The following is an 18,581-nucleotide window of genomic DNA, read 5'->3' as shown; positions in this document are numbered from 1 at the left end:
GTAGATTTTAACAGGAGCTCCTGTGATGGGGCCCATGAGACCCCGCCAGTGACTGAAGAGCAGAGATTGATTGCAGCTGTCTAAACGAGCTCAGGAACTACCCTGAGAGGAGGGCAGGGCATGAAGACTGCCAGTCTTGGGACTCCTGGCAAGGTCATCCCAAGTGATCATAGTGGAACTTTTGTTGAGGTGAGAAAGTAGAGGAGTGGATGCCACCTGAGACCCCAGAACAGATCTATGCTCAGAATCTGGAAGAAGGGGTCGTGTCCACTGGTCCAAGCAGCCCCATAGGTATCCAGCCTTCCTCTGGAAATACTGCTGTCTCTCTTCGCATTTGCAGGGAGAAGACCACCTCGACTTGGTGTTTAGTTGGTTTGTGTATGTGTGAGTGTTCATGCGTGTGTGCACTCATATGTGTTAGTGTGTATGTGTGCATGCACAGCTCTGTGTGCAAAGGAAGAGCTCAGAGGTCAAAATCAGGTGTCTTGATCATGCCCTCCCCTTAGCATTTCACTGAACCTGGGGTTCACAAATTTGTCTAGACTGCCTGGCCTACAAGCCATGGGAATCTTCCTGTCTCTCTCTCCAGTGCTGGGATTGCAGGTGTGCTGGCAACCCAAACACATGTCTTCATGATTGCATGGCAGGCATTCTGCTGACTAGATCCTGGATATTTTATTTATTTGCTTGATTGTTTATTTTTATGTGTGGGTTGGGTATTTATTTTTTCATTCAGGTATTTTACTGACTAGATCTTTGATATTTTATTTATTTGTGTGGGTTTTTTGTTGTTTGTTTTTGAGCTAAAGTCTTTTTTAAAAAAAATATTAGAGAACTAGGCTTAACACCTCTTCTACAATTCCAGAACTCTGGAGATTGAGCTAGGAGGATTGCTGAAAGTTCAAGGCTAGCCTAGGCTGCATATTGAGCCCCAGGCCAGCCAGGAGAACATAGAGAAACTCACTTTTAAAAGATTGGCCATCATGAAGATACAGGAGAGAGGTTAGAATTTATCCTCTCAATTTCAACTGTGAAAAACACCTGTTTCCCCAACACAAGAGATGGAAGAAATATTCTAGGTCCCATGTTGGGGGATGGTACCAGGCCTCCTAAGTGCAGTGAAGTTCAGCTCCTTCAGGGGAGTAGCAAGAGATGTGGCCACTGCATCCTTCCCTCCCGCTGTCCTAGAGACTTCCCTGCCTACACCTTGTTCCGCCAGCAATCTACCTGCCTTCCACCTACATCATAACCATCACGGTAGCCCTCCGCAGTGGCCCAGTGGAACGATACGCCAGTCCCAAATCTCATATGATGCCGTCCCTCCTCTAAGTCAGCTTCCTGCTTCTGCAGTTGCCTTGCATGGCAGAAATAACACACCTTGTCCCAATAAACAGGGGTAGGACAGCTGTGCATGGTGCCACACACCCATAACCCCAGCCCTTGAGAGCTAGAGGCAGGAGAATCAGGAGTCAATAAGCTTATCTTTAGCCACATAACAAATTTGAGGTCAGCCTTGGGTACAGGAGACCCTGTCTAAGAAAGAAAGAGAGAGATGAAGGAAGTTTTGATTCTACTAATTTTCCCTATCTGCTCTGATACCTAGGGTTTTCATTACAAGTAGAAGTGTGGGTGCGGAGTAATGCCTGCCTCCTTGACTATGGAGACAGTTCAGTGGTCATGATTCTGGATGTCTGAACTTGAACTGTGTCCTTCACCTTGTTCCCACCTGGCTTAGTGCTGTTGAAAGTCTGCAGACAAGGTAGCCCCGCCTTTCCCCACAGGGGAAGCCCACCTGCCCTGCCTCCTCTCTCCTGCTCCAGGCATCTGAAGGAAATTTCTGAGCTACAGAGCCAGCAGAAGCAGGAGATCGAAGCCCTGTACCGCCGCTTGGGCAAGCCACTCCCTCCCAACGTGGGGTTCTTCCACACAGCACCTCCCATGGGCCGCAGGAGAAAAACCAGCAAGAACAAACTGAAGGCTGGCAAGCTACTGAACCCCCTGGTGCAACAGCTCAAGGTCGTGGCCTCCAGCACAGGTCTGCTGCTTCTAGGGGAGGGTGTACCTGGGCTGAGGAGGGAGGGTATTCGGGGACCCCAAGTTAGCCTGAGAGGCTAGCTATGGGTTGGTGCAATATCTCCAAACCTGCAAGAGTGTGTGGGGTTTTCTTTTTCCTGCTCCTCTTTTATTGGAGCTGAGGGTCTTTGTGAGCCCATGGAAGCCCCAGGCCTCCACACTAGTGCCAGATGGAAAGGCCCATGTGAGAATAGGGGGCTATTCAGAGCCAGGCCTCGGCCCCATTTGGAAGGAAGGAGCCAGTCCTGGGCCACGTTGTACCTAGGAAGCCCCAGGGCACCCCATCCCTGCACCTCCATGCAGGATACAGCCTGGAATGGATGGAAGTGACTGCTTCCTCTGACCTCCTGCTTAGTGGATATCAGGTGGCTGCCTTTGTGGGCAGGGAGATGATGGGTTGTTCTTCAGGCCTTGCCACAGTGGTACCCAGTTCCTGGTGCTGCAGGGGCTAGGCACCAGTCCGTACCCTTTGCATGTTGGGGTTCCTTTGAGGCTTCCAGAGCTGCAGGGTCTGCTCTGAGCGGGGAGGACCCATAAGCCCCAGTACCAAGTATGACACCAGTGGGAAGGCACTAGTGAATTACCTGCAAGCACTCCCTAATTTGAGCCACCTGTTCAAGTGATACAAACCCAGTGCCAGTCCCAAAGCTGAGAGGAGGCACTGCACAATGGCTACCTTGAGCCCATACCTATTACCTTCCACAGCATAGGTCTGGCATGGCACTGGGGGTTAGTAAAGGGGATGCTCTCTTTGATTAGCCCCAGCACTTTAGACCAGAATCTTGTCTGTGTACTGGTTTTCTTAAGGAGACTCAACTTCCTCAAGGTCACCCAGCCAGAGAGTAGGAAGCCACCCCAGCCACACCCTTCCCTGCCCCTTGGCGCCTCATGGTGCCTGTCACCTCTTCTCCCCCCCTCGCCCAGGTCATTTGTCTGACTCCAGCAGAGGCCCTCCCACTAAGGACCCTGCCCACGCCAGCACGCCCCCGGGCACCAAGGCAGTTCAGACCCAGCAGCCCTGCTCCGTCCGGGCCTCCCTGTCCACAGACATCTGCTCCGGTTTAGCCAGTGATGGAGGCGGAGCGCGTGGCCAAGGTGATTTCCAGCTTGCCTGTCTCCAAGCATGTGCCAGCCACGTAGGGCCTCAGTGGTGTCCCAGGAGCACGCCTGTGTGTGTAGAGGGGGCCAGAGCTTTATAAAGAACAAACAAAAGAAAAAAAAAGGAAAAAAATGTAAAGGTGTAGTCTTTGGGCACAAAGAATGGAATTGTCCCGCCATGTAAGCGGCTCAGAGGCAGGTGTGATGGGTTTGCTAAAGTGGACCTCAGGAAGTGGCCGGGACCAGGAGGGATCAGCCCAATGACTTGGGAGGGAACAGGGCCTGGCATCTTGCTGTGTTCTGCGATGCCCGTTCCTAGGCCTTGGCTACCCTGCCCTGCCCGCTTCCCACAGCAGAGCCAGACGGTGGTAAACACCGGGTCCTTCCAAAGTCCACAGGACGGCTAGGGGACAAGGGCTCAGCTCTCAGGCTGGGATGTCTGCTCATCACTGCCGTGGACGGCAGCAGCTGCTCGATAAGGCGCTTTCCTGTCCTCACCATCTCTGTCCAGAGAAATCATGGTGACTGATAAAGGTGCCCCACCTGCCCCACCCCTCCTCCTCCTCCGGGCCGCTTCTCTTCTGCTCCTACTGTTGCCTCCTCCCATTCTGTGGTCAGTGGCTTTGGTGCTTGGGCTGGGCTAGATGGAGCCATGGATGTTAAGTTACAAGGCTGGTGTGGCTGTTGGTGTGGAGGAGGAATCGCAGCAACCTGTACTTGATAAGTGTCTCTCTGTTTTCTTCCCTTTATATTCATTTGCAGGCTGGACGGTTTACCACCCAACGTCTGAGAGAGGGGCCTATAAGTCTAGTAGCAAGCCTCGTGCTCGATTCCTCAGTGGACCCGTATCTGTGTCCATCTGTCTGTATTTGTTCTTTTGTATTTTCCCACCTCCTGGCCCTTGGTTTCTCCCCTCCCCACCCCGTCTTCATTACCTCTCATACATTTCATAGGATGCCACTCCAGCCCTTGAAGTCACCTCCTCCATGTAAAAAGGTGGACCCCACAAGCCTTTCCTACCACACACAGTGTCCATAGTCACCCAGCTACAGTCAGCTGTGTGCATGCTCTTGGCTGCGCCCAGGCACCAAAATCATGCGCAACAGCATACCTACCTCTCCCGTGGCCCCTCCACCACGTACACCAGGGCATTCTGCACCCTTCCCATCACCTCATTCCTTTTCATTTCTTTGGATGTTGGACGTAGTTTTCTGTTGTAATTGTGGCCAGCATACATGTCTGCTGTATCCCAGTTCCAATGACAACAAAAAGACAACCCCAACCTTCTCCAGATACCCAGTGTGTTACACACGTACCTGGACTCCCAAAACATGCATGTAGCAGACCAATGACAGCTCTGATGTCCCTGGAGGGTGTGACTTCTGTGTAGGGCCAAAGGCCAACACCCAGCCCCATCTCCACCCTCTTTCCCACTCCCTGCATGTGGAGATGCTAAGAATGTGCTTCAGGGGTCTCGGGTGTATAAACCAGTGGCACAGCCTTTGCCTAGCATGCAAAAGACAGGCCCCAGGTCCCATCCCCTGTACTGTGAAACAAAGGACTTGTTCCAACTAGGGCTTCCTGGCCCTCTACCCTACCATGCAGGGTAGTCCCCTCTGCCATCTCTCCCTACCCTCTGCTCACGCCAACTTAGAAAGATTGATAGATACCTGCCCCATTCCACATAGTTCATGTGTTGGAGCCTGCATTCTGCCTGGGTCCCCGTTCTTTCCCACCCAGCTGGGGCGCTCTGCTCCGTAAGTCTTCAGCTGACCCATGTGACGTGAGGGATGAAACCAGTGAGGCAGCTCCTCCCCCTTCCACCAGACTCACACCTAGTGCCAGCCTCCCTCACATATACTGGGACACGTTTCTAGTACTCAGGATGCTCACCTGCTGGGACCAACTCACCCTGGTGCGACTTGTTTTTAGCCCTCACGATGATTGGCAAATCAACCCAAAGTTGTAGAGCTTTTAAGGTTTTTGTCTTTTTTAACTGAAAAAAAAGAAAATAAGAGTTTTTTGACAATTGGATTGGAGATGCTGGTTTGGGGCACATGACTTTTTGCTTGTACAATAAAGATACATTGTGCTTGTGGGGACCCAGAGACCATGTTTGTGGTAGGTGACCATTGCCATTCCCTACTCCCTGCATCAGAGGCCCATGGTGGGCCATCCTCCTCCAGGTGGACGGGTCAAGGGCACATGGCTATGTGGAAGTGCCAGGGGCTTCCCAGCATCTTCTTGTCTGTTCAGTAGTCTGCCCGCTGTGGCACAGTGACATCTGGCTTGCAGTGCGTCTCTCTAGCTTCCCATCAGTTACTGAGTTGAGGATGAGAAGGGCTGGGAGGGCTCCCATGTGTGTCCCTCATATTTCTGCGGCAGGCGGTCTGTGTACCCACCCGCCAGCCTCATTCTGGCCCCTGCTTGCCTGATGCCTCTTCTGACTGTGACTGGTGGGGACACAACTCATAAGAGGATGGTCACTAGCTGACCATTGGAACTCTGGGTATGTCCTGTGCCCGGGGCAGAGCACATGACAGTTTGTCAAAGTGAGCACAGTCGTGCCTCTCTGAGGGCAGCTTCTCTAGTTCAGGTCACGTCTTTGAATGGTGTTCATTGGTTTCATTGTGAGTTACTGGCCTGAGACTAAGAAACAGTGGGGAGAGGGGACCAGAAGGAGGGGACATCTGAGCAGGCTACGCTGCTTGCACATGCATTGCTGGTCCACAACCTGGCCTATCAAGGCAGGCTGGGCTGGCTCAGCATCCTCTGACCCTTACGTGTTCTCAAGTGGCTGCCAGGCAGAGTAGGGACTTAGGTGAGTCCCTATTCTGGCACCTCTCACTGTGGTACAGTGTATGGAGACTCTTGGGCCAGTGCACTCTGGAAGTGAAGCCCTAAAGGCTCTTTTATCCTGCAGGCTGCTGGCCTCTGAGTTTTAGGAATCTAGCCTCTCGTTGAGACATCCGTTTGTATGTCTGTGTGCTGGTTTCTGGGTAAACTGCAGAGTGTCTTCAAGAGGAGATGCGAGGCCTGTGAGAATCGAGCATGGAGTATGAGTCAGTAGGGGACAGGGAGCAGTGCTTCATGAGTGTGAGAAGATAAATGATGGAAGGATGGAGCCTGGCCGTGAGGCTGAGAGGAGAGAAGGGCTCTCAGGGCAGAGTGCACAGGTGCCTGATAAGATGCTAGAGTATGCCTGCCTTGGAAGCTGTGTGATCCGGGAGGCCTTGATCAAGCCTACACAGTATCAGTTCATGTCTTTGGCTTGTGACACCCCTACTTCCTAGAGAGAGAAGGCGCTAAGAAAACAAAATATTCTTAAACTTTTAGTACAGAAAATATCTGGGCTTCTGTGAAGCCCAGAGAAGGAAAAGGAGTCCCCAGGAGGGTAAGTTGAGCTGGAGGACCTGTCTCAGATGGAGTCAGGCAGAGCATCAGAGATCTCCAGAGGCAGAGCTGGACGTGAGACAAGGGGCAGGTAGAGATGGGCTGTGGTTGGAAAGGCCTTGTCATAGAGTTCTCTTGAGACACCATTGACCACAGCAAGTCTTATAAAAGAAAACATTAATTCGGGGCTTGCTTATAGTTTCAGAGGTTTAGTCCATTATCATCATGGCGGGGAGCATAGTAGCATGCAAGCAGATATGGTACTGGAGAAGGAGCTGAGAGTTTAACATCCAGATCCACAGGCAGCAGGAAGAGACTGAGATACTAGGCCTGGCTTGGGCTTTTGAAATGTCAAAGCCCATTCCCAGTGACACATTTCCTCCAAGGCCACACCTATCTCCTAAGCCTTCTCAAGTAATGCCATTCCCCAATTGAATTCCACAATTCAAATATGTGATCCTGTGGGGACCATTCTTATTCAAACCCATCATAGGCCTCCAGGGAGTGTGGACCCTCCATCAGTTCCCTCCTCCCAGTCTGGACAGGGTCCTGGCACAGATCCAATGACTCTCTTGCATGTCCCTTCCTATGGTAGACAGTAGCATTCAGTCAGCCATATTTATTCTGAAAAAACAATGGCCATGGAACTGAGGAGGAAAAATTCAAGTCAGAACCCAAGGCTGAACTTGGGTGTCTGCTCATGAGAAACTGTGGGTACAGCCTATTGAGACACTTGTTTTGTGTCCTATCCTACCCATGCTCAGGCAGGCATGGGCACCTCTTGTTTCTTGCTGTGCCATAGGAAACATGAGGTCTCACAATGTGTTGTTACTTCATCCTGTTCTCATTTGCCTCAGATCTGGTGCAGGAACCCTCGGAAGCCTTCCCAGCCTCTTCTTCTCTGCATTGTTCTTATCTCTTGCTGGTGGTGAGAGAGTCCAGTGAGGTCCCCCAGCAGGGCCACAGGAGACCCCTTACACACTCCGTAGCCTAGGCTTACTATAGAGGGCTGTGAAAGCAGGCATGTTGGCTCCAGGCTCTGTAAAACCCAGGATTATACAGCTCAAGGCCTAGTAAAAATGGTTTCATGATGGACTAAACCATATCTTGTTTCTGAACTGATGCGTCCTGGGTAGTTTTTTTAGTTATTGTCACCACTTGAGAATAAGGATTGTTCAATATAGAAACAGCTCTGGGGGTATATTAGCCCTTGACATCAGAATTGGGTGGAGGTTGAGGGGGGTTGTCTAGTGGTCTGTAGTTAGAGCTGGCCTGTGGAAGGTTGGGATGGGGAGGAAGCTGAGACACTTGGGCTGGCTATAGGGGACCAGGAGGGCTGACTGCCCGAGGAGGCCTGTTCTGTGAACCTCATCAATGTTTGAATACTGGGATGCAGAGAAGAGATGTGAGGCCGGAGCCCCTCTTTTAAGTATTTGTCCTTGTCTTTCCTCCTGAGCTTTATATCTGCCATGTTTGAGAAGTTCTTATTGCCAGCTAAGGTCCTCAGGGTGGTGACTGTGAGACTCTGGAGAGGAGGTGCTGTTGACCCACGTGTGGTTCATGGTTTAAACCAAAGCAATATGCAGAGACCTCACCTCACTGCAGGGACAAATGGGATATCCAGGGAGATCAGGCTGGGACTGGTTGAAACCATCCTGCCTCTGGCTGATTTGATCTGCTCACCTAGTACTATCCTGGCATAGTAGTGACGGGGGCCAAGCTTGTTCATCAGATGCCCAGGTAGAGACCCTGTCTGTTGGTATATTGGGAGCCATCTAGGGATATGCAGGACTTTCAACATGGAGTCCTAGATGTTCCCCTGAGACTTTGCACCAAGTCCTGCCAGAGAGCGGTGTGGCCTAAGTGTTGACATAAAATGACAAACACCGGCTGATTTGTCCAGAGACTAGCATTGCCTACTCTGGTCATCTGGAGCCAATCCAGGAGCAATATGGAAGATGGGAGCTGATGGCCATGGTCACCTGAGTCTGGAATCCAGGAAGGCCAACCATAGCAGTCCCTCTGGCATTCTACCCAGTGTGACAATAGCTACACAGGGTCCCGAATCCACAGCCCCCTTTCCTCCAAAAGTAGACTGAGATACCTTCCCCACAACACACAGTATCTTCCAAATCCCTCCTGTTTATCTCCCCTCTTTCAATTTGAAAATTGAATTACTCAACAAATACCCCATTGCCCCACTGTAACCTTAGAAGCCATACAGAATAAACTAAAATGAGTAAATCCATTGCAGCTGTGCTTCAGGTCCGATACACGGGCTAATTCTGACTGGGGTGTGGCCAGCGGTTATGCACTATCCTATCCCTCAGGGCAAGAGTACCAGGCCTATGAGCCAGAGCCTTGAGTGAGAGCACCCCCTTCCTGGAACATGTGTTTCGGAGAGGGGAGATGGGGCTGAAATACAGACCTGCTATGCTAGTGTGGCTTTGCCAAGTGACCTTGGGGAAGTCTGAGCTCTTCCTTGCCACTTGTGGCTCCCAGAGTGGCTATAGGTTAAGATAAAATCACAGCACATGCTGTAGCCCAGGCTGGCCCTGGGTCACTGGGTTACTCTACCCCTCTACAATGCCAGATGTCACGTTCTGTATGTTGCCCATGGGACCCCAGACAAACTCAGGACAGTGGGGCTAGAGCTGTTTTAGTGATCGTCCAGTAAGGCTGCTTCCCATGCCCGTGGGGAAAGTGAGTTGGCAGAGAAGAGGCACGATGTCTCCCCAAATCCTTATCAACCGCAAGAAAGACTCAATAATAACCCTTCTAGATGCCCTTCTGACCTAGTCCAAGGCAGCCATTTGGGATCCAGAATTGGCCTCAGACCTGCAAAACAATGTATCTTTTTGCACTTGGAAAACCTCTGGTGGCCTTGGTGGCCAGCCCAGGCTGAGCCTGGCTCCATTCGGGGACCCCATGGCTGACTTTCAGTGGGTTTCCCTGCCTCAACCAGTGGGACTCACAAAGGCCTGGTGTTTGAAACCCATGCAGTGTGCTTTGCAATTTTTTTTTCAGTTTGTTTTTCTGGTTTTTCTTTTTTCTTTCTCTTTTTCTGGAATATGCTTTTAGAGACAAAACACTTCTCCCTGAAGCTTGGGGGCTTGCCCTGGCACCTCTGCCTCCTCAGCGGAAGGCCATAAGAGCCTGTACACGAACTCTGGGGATGTCACCCCCTTCTCCCAGGCCAGGCTGGCCTCCCTCTCCGACTGCTGCCTGTGTCTGTCCCTCCCTGCACACTGATGACTTTTGCTTACATGTGGTGTGTGCTGTTCTGCCTAACCCTGTGGTCTTGTGTCCTTTGTTCTTCCCTTACAGGGTCAGCCCTGAAGCGTCTCTGCCTAGGCAAAGAACACAGCAGTAGTAATTATCTGGTTTTTGTGTTTTTTTTACCCCCTCTGTCCCCTCTCATCGCATGGGCTTTGTCGTGGCTAGTGCGTATCAGGGCCTCCCACAGACGTGTGGCCTGTTCTGCCCCTGACCCACAGGGTTCTGCTTCGCTTCTGCCTGTCTGGATAGCTGCTTCCTCCCAGCTCCTCTTTGTGTCTCCATGGTTCCTAGAGTTTGTGCCATCTTGCCAGTCACTTCTTAATAGGCCTGTCCTTCTCCGCAGTGTCCGCATATTAGTGTTTATTAATTGGGTCCTTCCAAAACCTTAGGCTTCAGTGCTTCTTTGAAGTGTTAATGATGAGTGCTTCCCAAGGAGAGATACCAAGACTGGAAGGTTGTTAGTCAACCTGGGCCGCTCACACACACCCCTTTGCTCTTTCTTGTCTTTTTGTTTTTTAATCCCCTTCATCTTTTTTTCCCCCTGGCTGAAAACCTCATGTAGCAATAGCTGTGTGTTGAGTCTCATCACTAACGTGTAACCCTCTGTTTATGCTCCCCCATTGGTGGCCACTAAAGTTCACTACATTTTGGAACAGCTTGTTTGAAGAGATGGTCATTAGCTGTCTGGGTTTTTTTTTTTTTTGTTTTTTGGGGGTTTTTTTTGGTGATGTGTATAAACATTTTAAATTGGCTTATTCAAAATTGCTAGGTGGAATTACGTGCATGGGTAGGGGAGGAAGGGAGGAGGCAATTCAATAAGTCCTGTGTGGGCCATAAAAACAATCTCTCACAGAAGCAGGCAAGCTCTCTAGTCTGCAGAGTGACTCCTGGCTCCCAGCCTCCCAGTATCACCCACCAAGCTGTGGCTCGGAGGGTGTGGAGCCCACCCGAGGGACTCTAGATGTGGTATCTTTTATTACCACCTTTCCAAGTGCTCGCATAAGAAAAGGCACCATTTCCTTGTCTTGGGTTCCAGCTAAAATACACAGGAGCACAATGAACAGTCTGCCCAGGGGGTGCTGGAAGGCTGGTGGTGGCACTCACATGCTGAACATTCTACAAAGTAGGCCAGAGAGTACCCTGAGATTCTGCCCCTGCCCCTGGGATGCCAGTGCCCATGTGTATCTGGCTGTGCCATGAGTTCCCCATGCTCTCACGTGTGTGAGTCTCGTGGAATATGCTGTGGTAGGTCTATGGGAGACTATTAATGGAGACTGCCACCTGCTCAGGGTCGTCTTCCTGGCCTGGCTTAAACAAGTGAGGCTGCCTGGTAGCCCAGTCACCCATAGCCTACACAGAGCCTCATGGTGCCTAACCCCAGGCAGCAAGGCCCGCTGATGCAGACCGCCTCTTGAAGCAAGGTGTTGCTTGGCCAGAGTGAGGCCATTGATTGTCCCAGCCATCATGTGAGAATGACTGCGGCCAGCCTGTCAGTGGTGCTGAGTGAGTGTGTGGCGTCACCAATCCTGGCCTATATGACTCCCCAGGGTCTTCCACCAGCAGCCTGGCCCCAGGCCCTGAGCCAGGTCCCCAGCCCACTCTGCACGTCCAGGCACAGGTGAACAACAGCAACAACAAGAAAGGTACCTTCACCGACGATCTGCACAAGCTGGTGGACGAATGGACAACAAAGACGGTGGGGGCGGCGCAACTGAAGCCCACACTCAACCAGCTGAAGCAGACGCAGAAGCTGCATGACATGGAGGCCTCTGGCGAGGCACGGGCTGTGAGTGAGCAGGGGCACAGGCTCTGCTGGGAGGGATATGGTAGGCATAGCGGCTATGAGCTACTGCTGGAATCCCGTGTGCCAGATGGCCATCATGCTAAGGACTTGACTTTCATGATCAGGGTCCATCTTCTCCAAAAGAATTCGGCCTTGCTGGGTGGTGGTGGCGGCGTATACTTTTAATTCCAGCATTCACGAGGCAGAGGCAGGTGGATTTTTTAGTTTAAGGTCAGCCTGGTCTACAGAGTGAGTTCCAGGACAACCAAGGCTACACAGAGAAACCCTCTCTCAAAAAAAGAAAGAAAGAAGGAAGGGAGGGAGGGAAGGAAGGAAGGAAGAAGAAAAAAAAAAAGAAGTAGGCCTTTGCCCCTGTGGTGAGTAGGAGGTAAAAGTGACTTCCTGTGGTCCTTGTGGCCAGCAGGTAACAGGCTGTGCCTATGACCCTAGAACTCAGGTACAGCAGAATCCTTAGGCAGTCCCAAGTAGGCCACACACCTTCTTTGTGGACAGACACATCTCCATCTGCATTACATCCATTTGTCTCCAGGCTATAGGAAGGGCAGGTGTACCCCTCACTCCTGAATGGCAGCTGCATCCAACTGGGGCCAACATGAGGCAGGACAAGTAGCCACCCTTGCAGGTCTTGGCACACATTACGATTCTGGGAGAGCTAGCTGTAGGAGTGTCCCCACTTTTCTGACTTTCTGGAGGAATTTGTGGAAGATTGGTGTTATTTCTACCCCAAATGACTCCCGAAGCTCATGGGTGAATCCATCTGGGCTGAAGTATCTTGTGGGTGCTGTTTTCAGTGTGGAAAACATCCCTCTGTGAACGTATGCTTTGAATCCTCCCAAACACACAAGGAATTGGAAGCCTGCTGTGAATATTGCTTGCTACCTCCTACAGTAGGTGATGCTGGCAGAACTCATCACACATCCGTCCATCTCTTGGGGAAGGCTTTCCTTAAGAATCTGGTTTCTTTTCCCGTCCTAACGCCATTTGAGTGTTCTGTCTTGACAGACTTGTTAAATTCTGCTTCCCTGGTAGTTACTACTTCTTCCCTAAATTTGCCTAAACTTTCAAATCAATTGCCACTTAATCACTGTAAGCCTTTTGTTGCTGTTTGCCTGATCAAGCTGTGTGTCGTTCCTGGTATTGGTGATTTATGCCCCACTTCTTTCTGTGTTCTTCTGTCTCTGTTCCTCTGTGTGTCTGTCCTTCCTTCCCTTCCTGCCTTTTGTCCTTATCTCTTAAGGCTTTGTTAATTTCACGAGCCATTTCAAAGAACTTTATTATCTTTGATGATATTCTTTGCTGTATATTTCCTTCATTTCTAACTCTTACTATTTCTTTCTCTCTCTGGCTTGATGTTCTCTAGAAAGATTCTTAGGTTTGACTGGGAATTGTTGGCAGAGTGTTTGCCTAGTGTTAGCGAGGACCCTGGTTTGGGCCCCCAGCACTAGAGTAAAACAGAAAAACTTCTTAAATTGGCCAGGCCACTAATTCTAGCCTTTCTGACTCTTGCAGAGGACTCAAGTTCATTTCCCAGCACCTATGTCTTGAGGCTCACAACTGCTTGTAACTCCAGCTCCAGAGCATCCGGGGCCCTCTTCTGCCCTCATAGACACCTGCACAGAGACACATATACACACACTTATTCATAAATAAAAAGTAATTTAAAAAGTTTAAAGTTCTCAGCCAAATGTCTCAGTGATGCATCTCATTTACACAGTCTCTTCCGGTTCCCTGGTTTCCTTCTTCCCACAGCTTCACTCCTTGGTTCCTTGCCTCGCCTTGTGAGGTTGTAATATTGTGTGAAGGATATTGTGTTGGAAAAAATTGTAAAAATAATTTGAGATCTAGACTTTAATTGTCTTGGTTTGTCTTTGAGCACACATTCTTATTTTTAGCAGGCATCTTCTGTCGAGTGCCTGGTCAGGTGTATGTGTGTGTGTGCACACACACACCTCTCTCTCTCTCTCTCTCTCTCTCTCTCTCTCTCTCTCTCTCTCTCTCTCTCTCTCTTTCTCTCTCTGAGCCTGATGCTTACCAATTAGTTTGACTTTTGGCCAGTGAGCTCCAGACATCCACCCTTCTCTGCCCCTCCCCGGCGCTAGGGTCACAGATATGTGCTACCACACCAGACTGCAGGCACTAGGAGTCTGCGCGCGAGTCCCCACACTTCCACACAGGAACTCTTACAAATCTCCAACCTCCTCTTCTACTTTTTGGTACTGAGCATGAAACAGAAGACTTTTAGTTTTGGGGTTTTTTTCTTCTTTAGGAGTTTTGCTGTTTTAGCTGTTGTCTGGGCCATAGCGTATCTCCTTGTTGCAGTCCCTTCCTTTCCAGTCCCAGCAGCATGGGAACAACACTCTCGTTGCCCTGCTGCAGCTTTGCAAGAAGCTTATTATTTGGTGGGCCAGGACATCCACTGTTGAACTGCAAGAGTCTCTTGGTTTTTCTGGGTCCTAAATGTTTGTAGTTCTTAAGGTAACCCACTGGAGCTTAACAGTGAATTAAGTCTTTCAATGAACTGGATAGGTTCGCCATATTACCAGTCTTGGATGTTGCATCAACTTGGCATCTGTTTCTTTACATGTTTGTAGGGTGTTAATATCTCTCATCAAACCCCTCCCGAGGTGGTTGATGATTGGGAGTGCTACAAACTGTGCAGTCCTGAAAATTTCGTGTCCCCATTGAGTGTTTCTAGTATGCAAAAATGTGACCAATTCTGGTGCCTAGAAGCCTGTGGTCCTGCGAAATTTGCTTGTTCAGCCTTTCCTGTGGGTTTCTCTACACATAGTCTTGTCTTCTGCTAGTATGCGTTTTTTCTTCTCTTGTCTTACCTTGGCTGGGTCCCCTCACAGTGTTGACCAGAAGTTTGAAGGCACTTTGGGGAAGCGCCTAACGTTACCCCCTCTGTAGGTATGGGTGCTGGCTCCATGGAGGCCTTCACTGCTGAGCATGCCTCTGTAAAGGGTATGGGGCTTGATGAATCTCCATCCTGCCTTGTGTGGAGAACACTAGCTGGGGTGTGTGTTGTCATGTGTGTGTTTGTGGTCAGAGGATAGAAGCCAGGGCCTCATATGTGCCAGGCAAGTGCTCACCAGGGAACTCCAGCATAGGCCTTCCAGTGGGGCTTCTCCCATCTCTGTGAGGCAGCAAAACCCACTGGACTGGGATGCTAAACCTTTGTAGTTACTGTCTTGGGTTTCCCAACTATGTCTGTGTAGATGCTGCGGACTGCCAGTTCTTGATCTCTCTCACTGTAGTCACGTCCAGTCCGGACATCAGAGGTGCTGGTTCTCGAAGCCATCAACCACTCCTTTCCCTGCCTCTAAGGCCACTGCCCCTGGCTGGGAGTACTGCCCCAGAGTTCCTGCTCCCGCACGCCTCCTGGGCTACTGTAGGTGCATAATGGTTACTAGACCATGGTGTCACCTGGGTGGAAGTATGTCAGTCGCTCATGTACCCTTCCACACCCGGCAGGTTCTGCTCCAGACTCCGTCTGGCTTGTCAACAGCTGGAGCATATGGCCCACAGGTGCCTAGCCCTCAGTGTAGTGATGAGGGGCGGGAGGGCAGCTGCTTCCCACACCGGCACTTGGACTACAGAAGGAGACTGACTGACTGCATCCCCCTGTGCCTTCCTCTTTGTTTCTGTGTCTCATAGACAACTGTGCCTCGAGCAGGAGTGGGGACACCGTGTTTGGCCCCAGCACCCGGCCCTCTGTCCACCACAACCATTCCTGGAGCCACCCCAGCCCTGCCTGTGCCCATACCAGGTACTGTCCTCTCCAGCCTCTCAGGCCCTTCCTGTGCACTGCCTCTGAGTCAGTATGGAGGCCTGCTCCCTGTTCCTGTGTCCTGGGGGCCCTGGGTGGCCTCAGGGAACTCACAGGGCACTTGGGGAAGTCAGAGCCCTCCTAAGGTCCCTATGTTGCCAGTGTTTCTGCGGCCACCTGTTATCAGCACGCCAGGCCCCCGGCTGCACATCACGTAGCCCTCTGCCATGCCCTGGCCAGATGGAGCACTCGGAAGCATGTGGAAGAACCCAGTTGTGGTTTGGCCTCCTCATGGCTCCTTCACATGGGCACAGGGCAGAGAGCTCCAGCCCAGGGGGCATGAGAGGGCAGCAAGACACTTCCCCTGCTGCCTCAGACCCCCTCACCCTTAGGTCCCTGCAGTCAACACAGGCAGTCTTCACACCCCATTGCCTGTCCTTGATTGAGGATTAGAACCTCGCCATCCCCCTGCAGCAGCCCAGTGCCTTGAATTCCAGCTTTTCTGTTTCCTGATGGAAAGACATGTTTAAAAAGGCCACTGATCCAAAAGCAAAGGTGGATCTCATTACGGTTGACATGCGCGTTGCTGTCTCCACTGTGTTATGTTGCAGAGATGGGAATGGGGTACAGATGTGAAGTGGATAGTTAGTTCTAGTGTAAATGCCTAAAAACAGAAACTAAAGTGAACATTGACAATGTGACCTGCAAATGCTGGATGAACCTTGCTCAGTCCGTGATAGAGTGAGGTCACCCTGGGTGTCTTCAGTAACAGAGCCACAGGGCCCACCTGAAGTTGACACTCCTGTGAGGAGAGTCTGCAGCTTTGCTGAGCCGTGAGGATCCTGCCAAGAAACAAACGGTGAATGCCTTGATAGCCAGCAGGCTGTTAGGAGCACCTACAGGCAAACACCACCATTCAGCTCAGGGGTCCCCACTCACTTTCTTCCTTGTCCATGGTTTTCTTAGAAGCCTGTGATCTGCCCATCCTTCCCTGCAAATGCCTCTCCAGGCCCCGTCCTCAGGCCTGCCTGCTGAGGGGTGGAGCATTTCTGGAGGTTTCCATGATACTTGTTCCGGGGGGAGATGAAAGCCCCTGACTCCCTCTGAACAAATGTTTTACGCCTCCAATTGGAGGGTGGGCTGCCTGGGGTGACCCTGCTGTGAACTGTACAGTTAAGCTGTACTCATGAGAACCAGCTCAGTTATTTTGGTTTAAATACACTATTCCATCAATTCAGTTAGAATTGAATTTTCAGGGGGCTGAGCAGAGTCATCTGCCAGGCCACAATACTGCAATAAGAGATTTCTGTTCTCTGTGTCTGGTCTGAAAACCACACAGGCCCACTTCTTAGTGAAGGGGAGCCTGCCTTCTCTCTCACTCCTGCGCCCAAGTCCTTTCCTACTGTGAGAACGCTAGTGGCATGGGATCTCCAAGAGACTGTATGTGCGAAGGAGAAAAATAAACGTTTGCTTGAAAATACTGTGAAATGACAGCTTTTTTCTTGCCCTCTGTTCATACCAGAGCCTTGTAAAAGATAGGTATGGGTCGTCCAGGGGGGCCTGCATGGCCTCTGCTTGGAGCCAACAGCCATGCGTCCTGTACCCCGGGGTGGAGCTCATAGGGCTGGGAGACAAGAGCCAAACCTCTGGTGGGGTTGCCTGTCTCCCAGCACTGCGCCTGCTGGGGGTGGCCCAGGCCCACTGTTACCAGGCCGTTACCTCAAACCTGGCATTGCAGCCTGCTCTCCAGACTATTGGCTGGGCTGCAAGCCAGACTGCATCTGCATTGCTTTCAGAAGTGCAGGGAGAAAGGGTGAGTCTCACAGAGAGCAGACTGCATTTCCAGTCCCATCAGAGCTGTCACGAGGTCCTAGAAAACCTTGTTCGTATGAGTTCTAGGAGCTCCTGGTTACCGCCTTCCTCATGGTTTGGGACTTCTCTTTCAGGCTCTTGGGTTCGCTGAGTAGAGCTGGGCAGGCGCCGACCAAAGTCATATGAGAGGCACTGGCCTTCAGGGAGCCCAAGGCATTATGGAAGGTGATGGTTTAGGGAGAAGACTTGCGCTAAGTTGTCCAGCAAGCGCTTCACGGACAGCCTTGTGTATGTGCGCTGCAGACCTGGCCCTGACAGCATGGGGTACATTCTGCTAGAGGTGGCTGTCCTAAGACACAGCACTAGGCTTCCTTCCTGTACTCAGACCCCCGCAGCTGTATCATTGTACCTCATCTTGGCATGGGCCCTATTCAGAAGCAGAAATTGAAGGTTACTGTTTGCTCCCAGGCCAAGGCCAACTCAGTCTAGGATGGTTCAGCGGGACAGGGGTGAGGCCTTGTCTTTTCGGACTTAGGTGGTCATTGCTGAGTGACTAGCTGTTATTAGAAGAAGACAACCAGGTGACAGCCATGCTCTGTGCAGAGAATAGAACGCTGTACAACGCACAGTCTCGTCCCGGCATGGCTCTGGCCCCTGGGAAAGGTGCCTAGGCAGGGCTGTGCAGGGGCATCAGGGCCCAGCCTTGGGTGAGGCCAGTGCCTCCAAGGCCTGTAGTGAGCTGTGGCCATTTTGTTTTCTAGATCCTGAGAGTGAAAAACCCGACTGAGCCGGCCTCTACGCCAGGCCCACACTGCATCATCCAGGCGAAGAACTGACAGACGCCAGGGCAGCCACTCCTCTAGCCCACTCACGCTGTTTTGTAACCACTTTCTAACCATTTTTTATTCACAATTGGAAACACAAATGTAATGCAAGAATAAAACATATTTTGGGGGAGACAGGACTTTGGTATTTCAAACTTCCTCCTTTCCACTGGTCATGGGGGCAGGCAGGAGATAGATAAGGGTGGGGAGGGCAGTGGGGGAGGGTTCAGCCCATTCTCTGCCAGGCCCTGGAGGCTCATCACCCAGTGCCCCTTCTCAGGCGCAGATTCAAGGTCCCTTTTGCCTACTCAGCTCCTTGTCACATGGTCTTTTCTCTGGCCCAAAGACACCAAAGTCATCCGTTCCCATTAAGGAAGAGCATCGCAGAGGTCTGAAAGTGAGCCTGCTTTCCAGAACCATCAGGAAAGGACCCAGTCAACATGGAACCTGAAGCCGCCTGGGGGTGGAGGACAGGACCGCTAGCTTCAGGAAGAGTTATATTCCCCCGTGGCAGGGTATGTCCAAAGCT

The 18,581-nt window shown here is 51.2% G+C and overlaps 1 protein-coding gene across 19 annotated transcripts in view; it reads left to right on the top strand.

Moving 5' to 3' along the window:
- Wnk2 (WNK lysine deficient protein kinase 2) overlaps window positions 1–18,185 on the top strand; it is a 114,697-nt gene extending 96,512 nt beyond the window's left edge. For 7 of the 19 annotated variants that reach the window (XM_075969688.1, XM_075969687.1, XM_075969685.1 and 4 more), the window contains exons 24-29: window positions 1,821–2,035; window positions 2,998–3,168; window positions 3,934–4,032; window positions 9,892–9,936; window positions 11,391–11,629; window positions 15,305–15,781. In XM_075969688.1, the coding sequence (XP_075825803.1) occupies window positions 1,821–2,035; window positions 2,998–3,168; window positions 3,934–4,032; window positions 9,892–9,936; window positions 11,391–11,629; window positions 15,305–15,634 (1,099 nt within the window). In that variant the 3' untranslated portion in view covers window positions 15,635–15,781. Of the gene's footprint in view, window positions 1–1,820; window positions 2,036–2,997; window positions 3,169–3,933; window positions 4,033–9,891; window positions 9,937–11,390; window positions 11,630–14,865; window positions 15,008–15,304; window positions 15,782–17,989 lie in introns of those variants that run through there. The other 12 variants (XM_075969694.1, XM_075969691.1, XM_075969698.1 and 9 more) reach the window with 8 other exon arrangements.
- Window positions 18,186–18,581: the final 396 nt, after the last annotated feature.

The sequence above is a fragment of the Microtus pennsylvanicus genome, chromosome 4 (assembly GCF_037038515.1).
Source record: "Microtus pennsylvanicus isolate mMicPen1 chromosome 4, mMicPen1.hap1, whole genome shotgun sequence".
NCBI classification, from domain to species: Eukaryota; Metazoa; Chordata; class Mammalia; order Rodentia; family Cricetidae; genus Microtus; species Microtus pennsylvanicus.
This window is presented reverse-complemented; position numbering and strand designations above follow the sequence as displayed.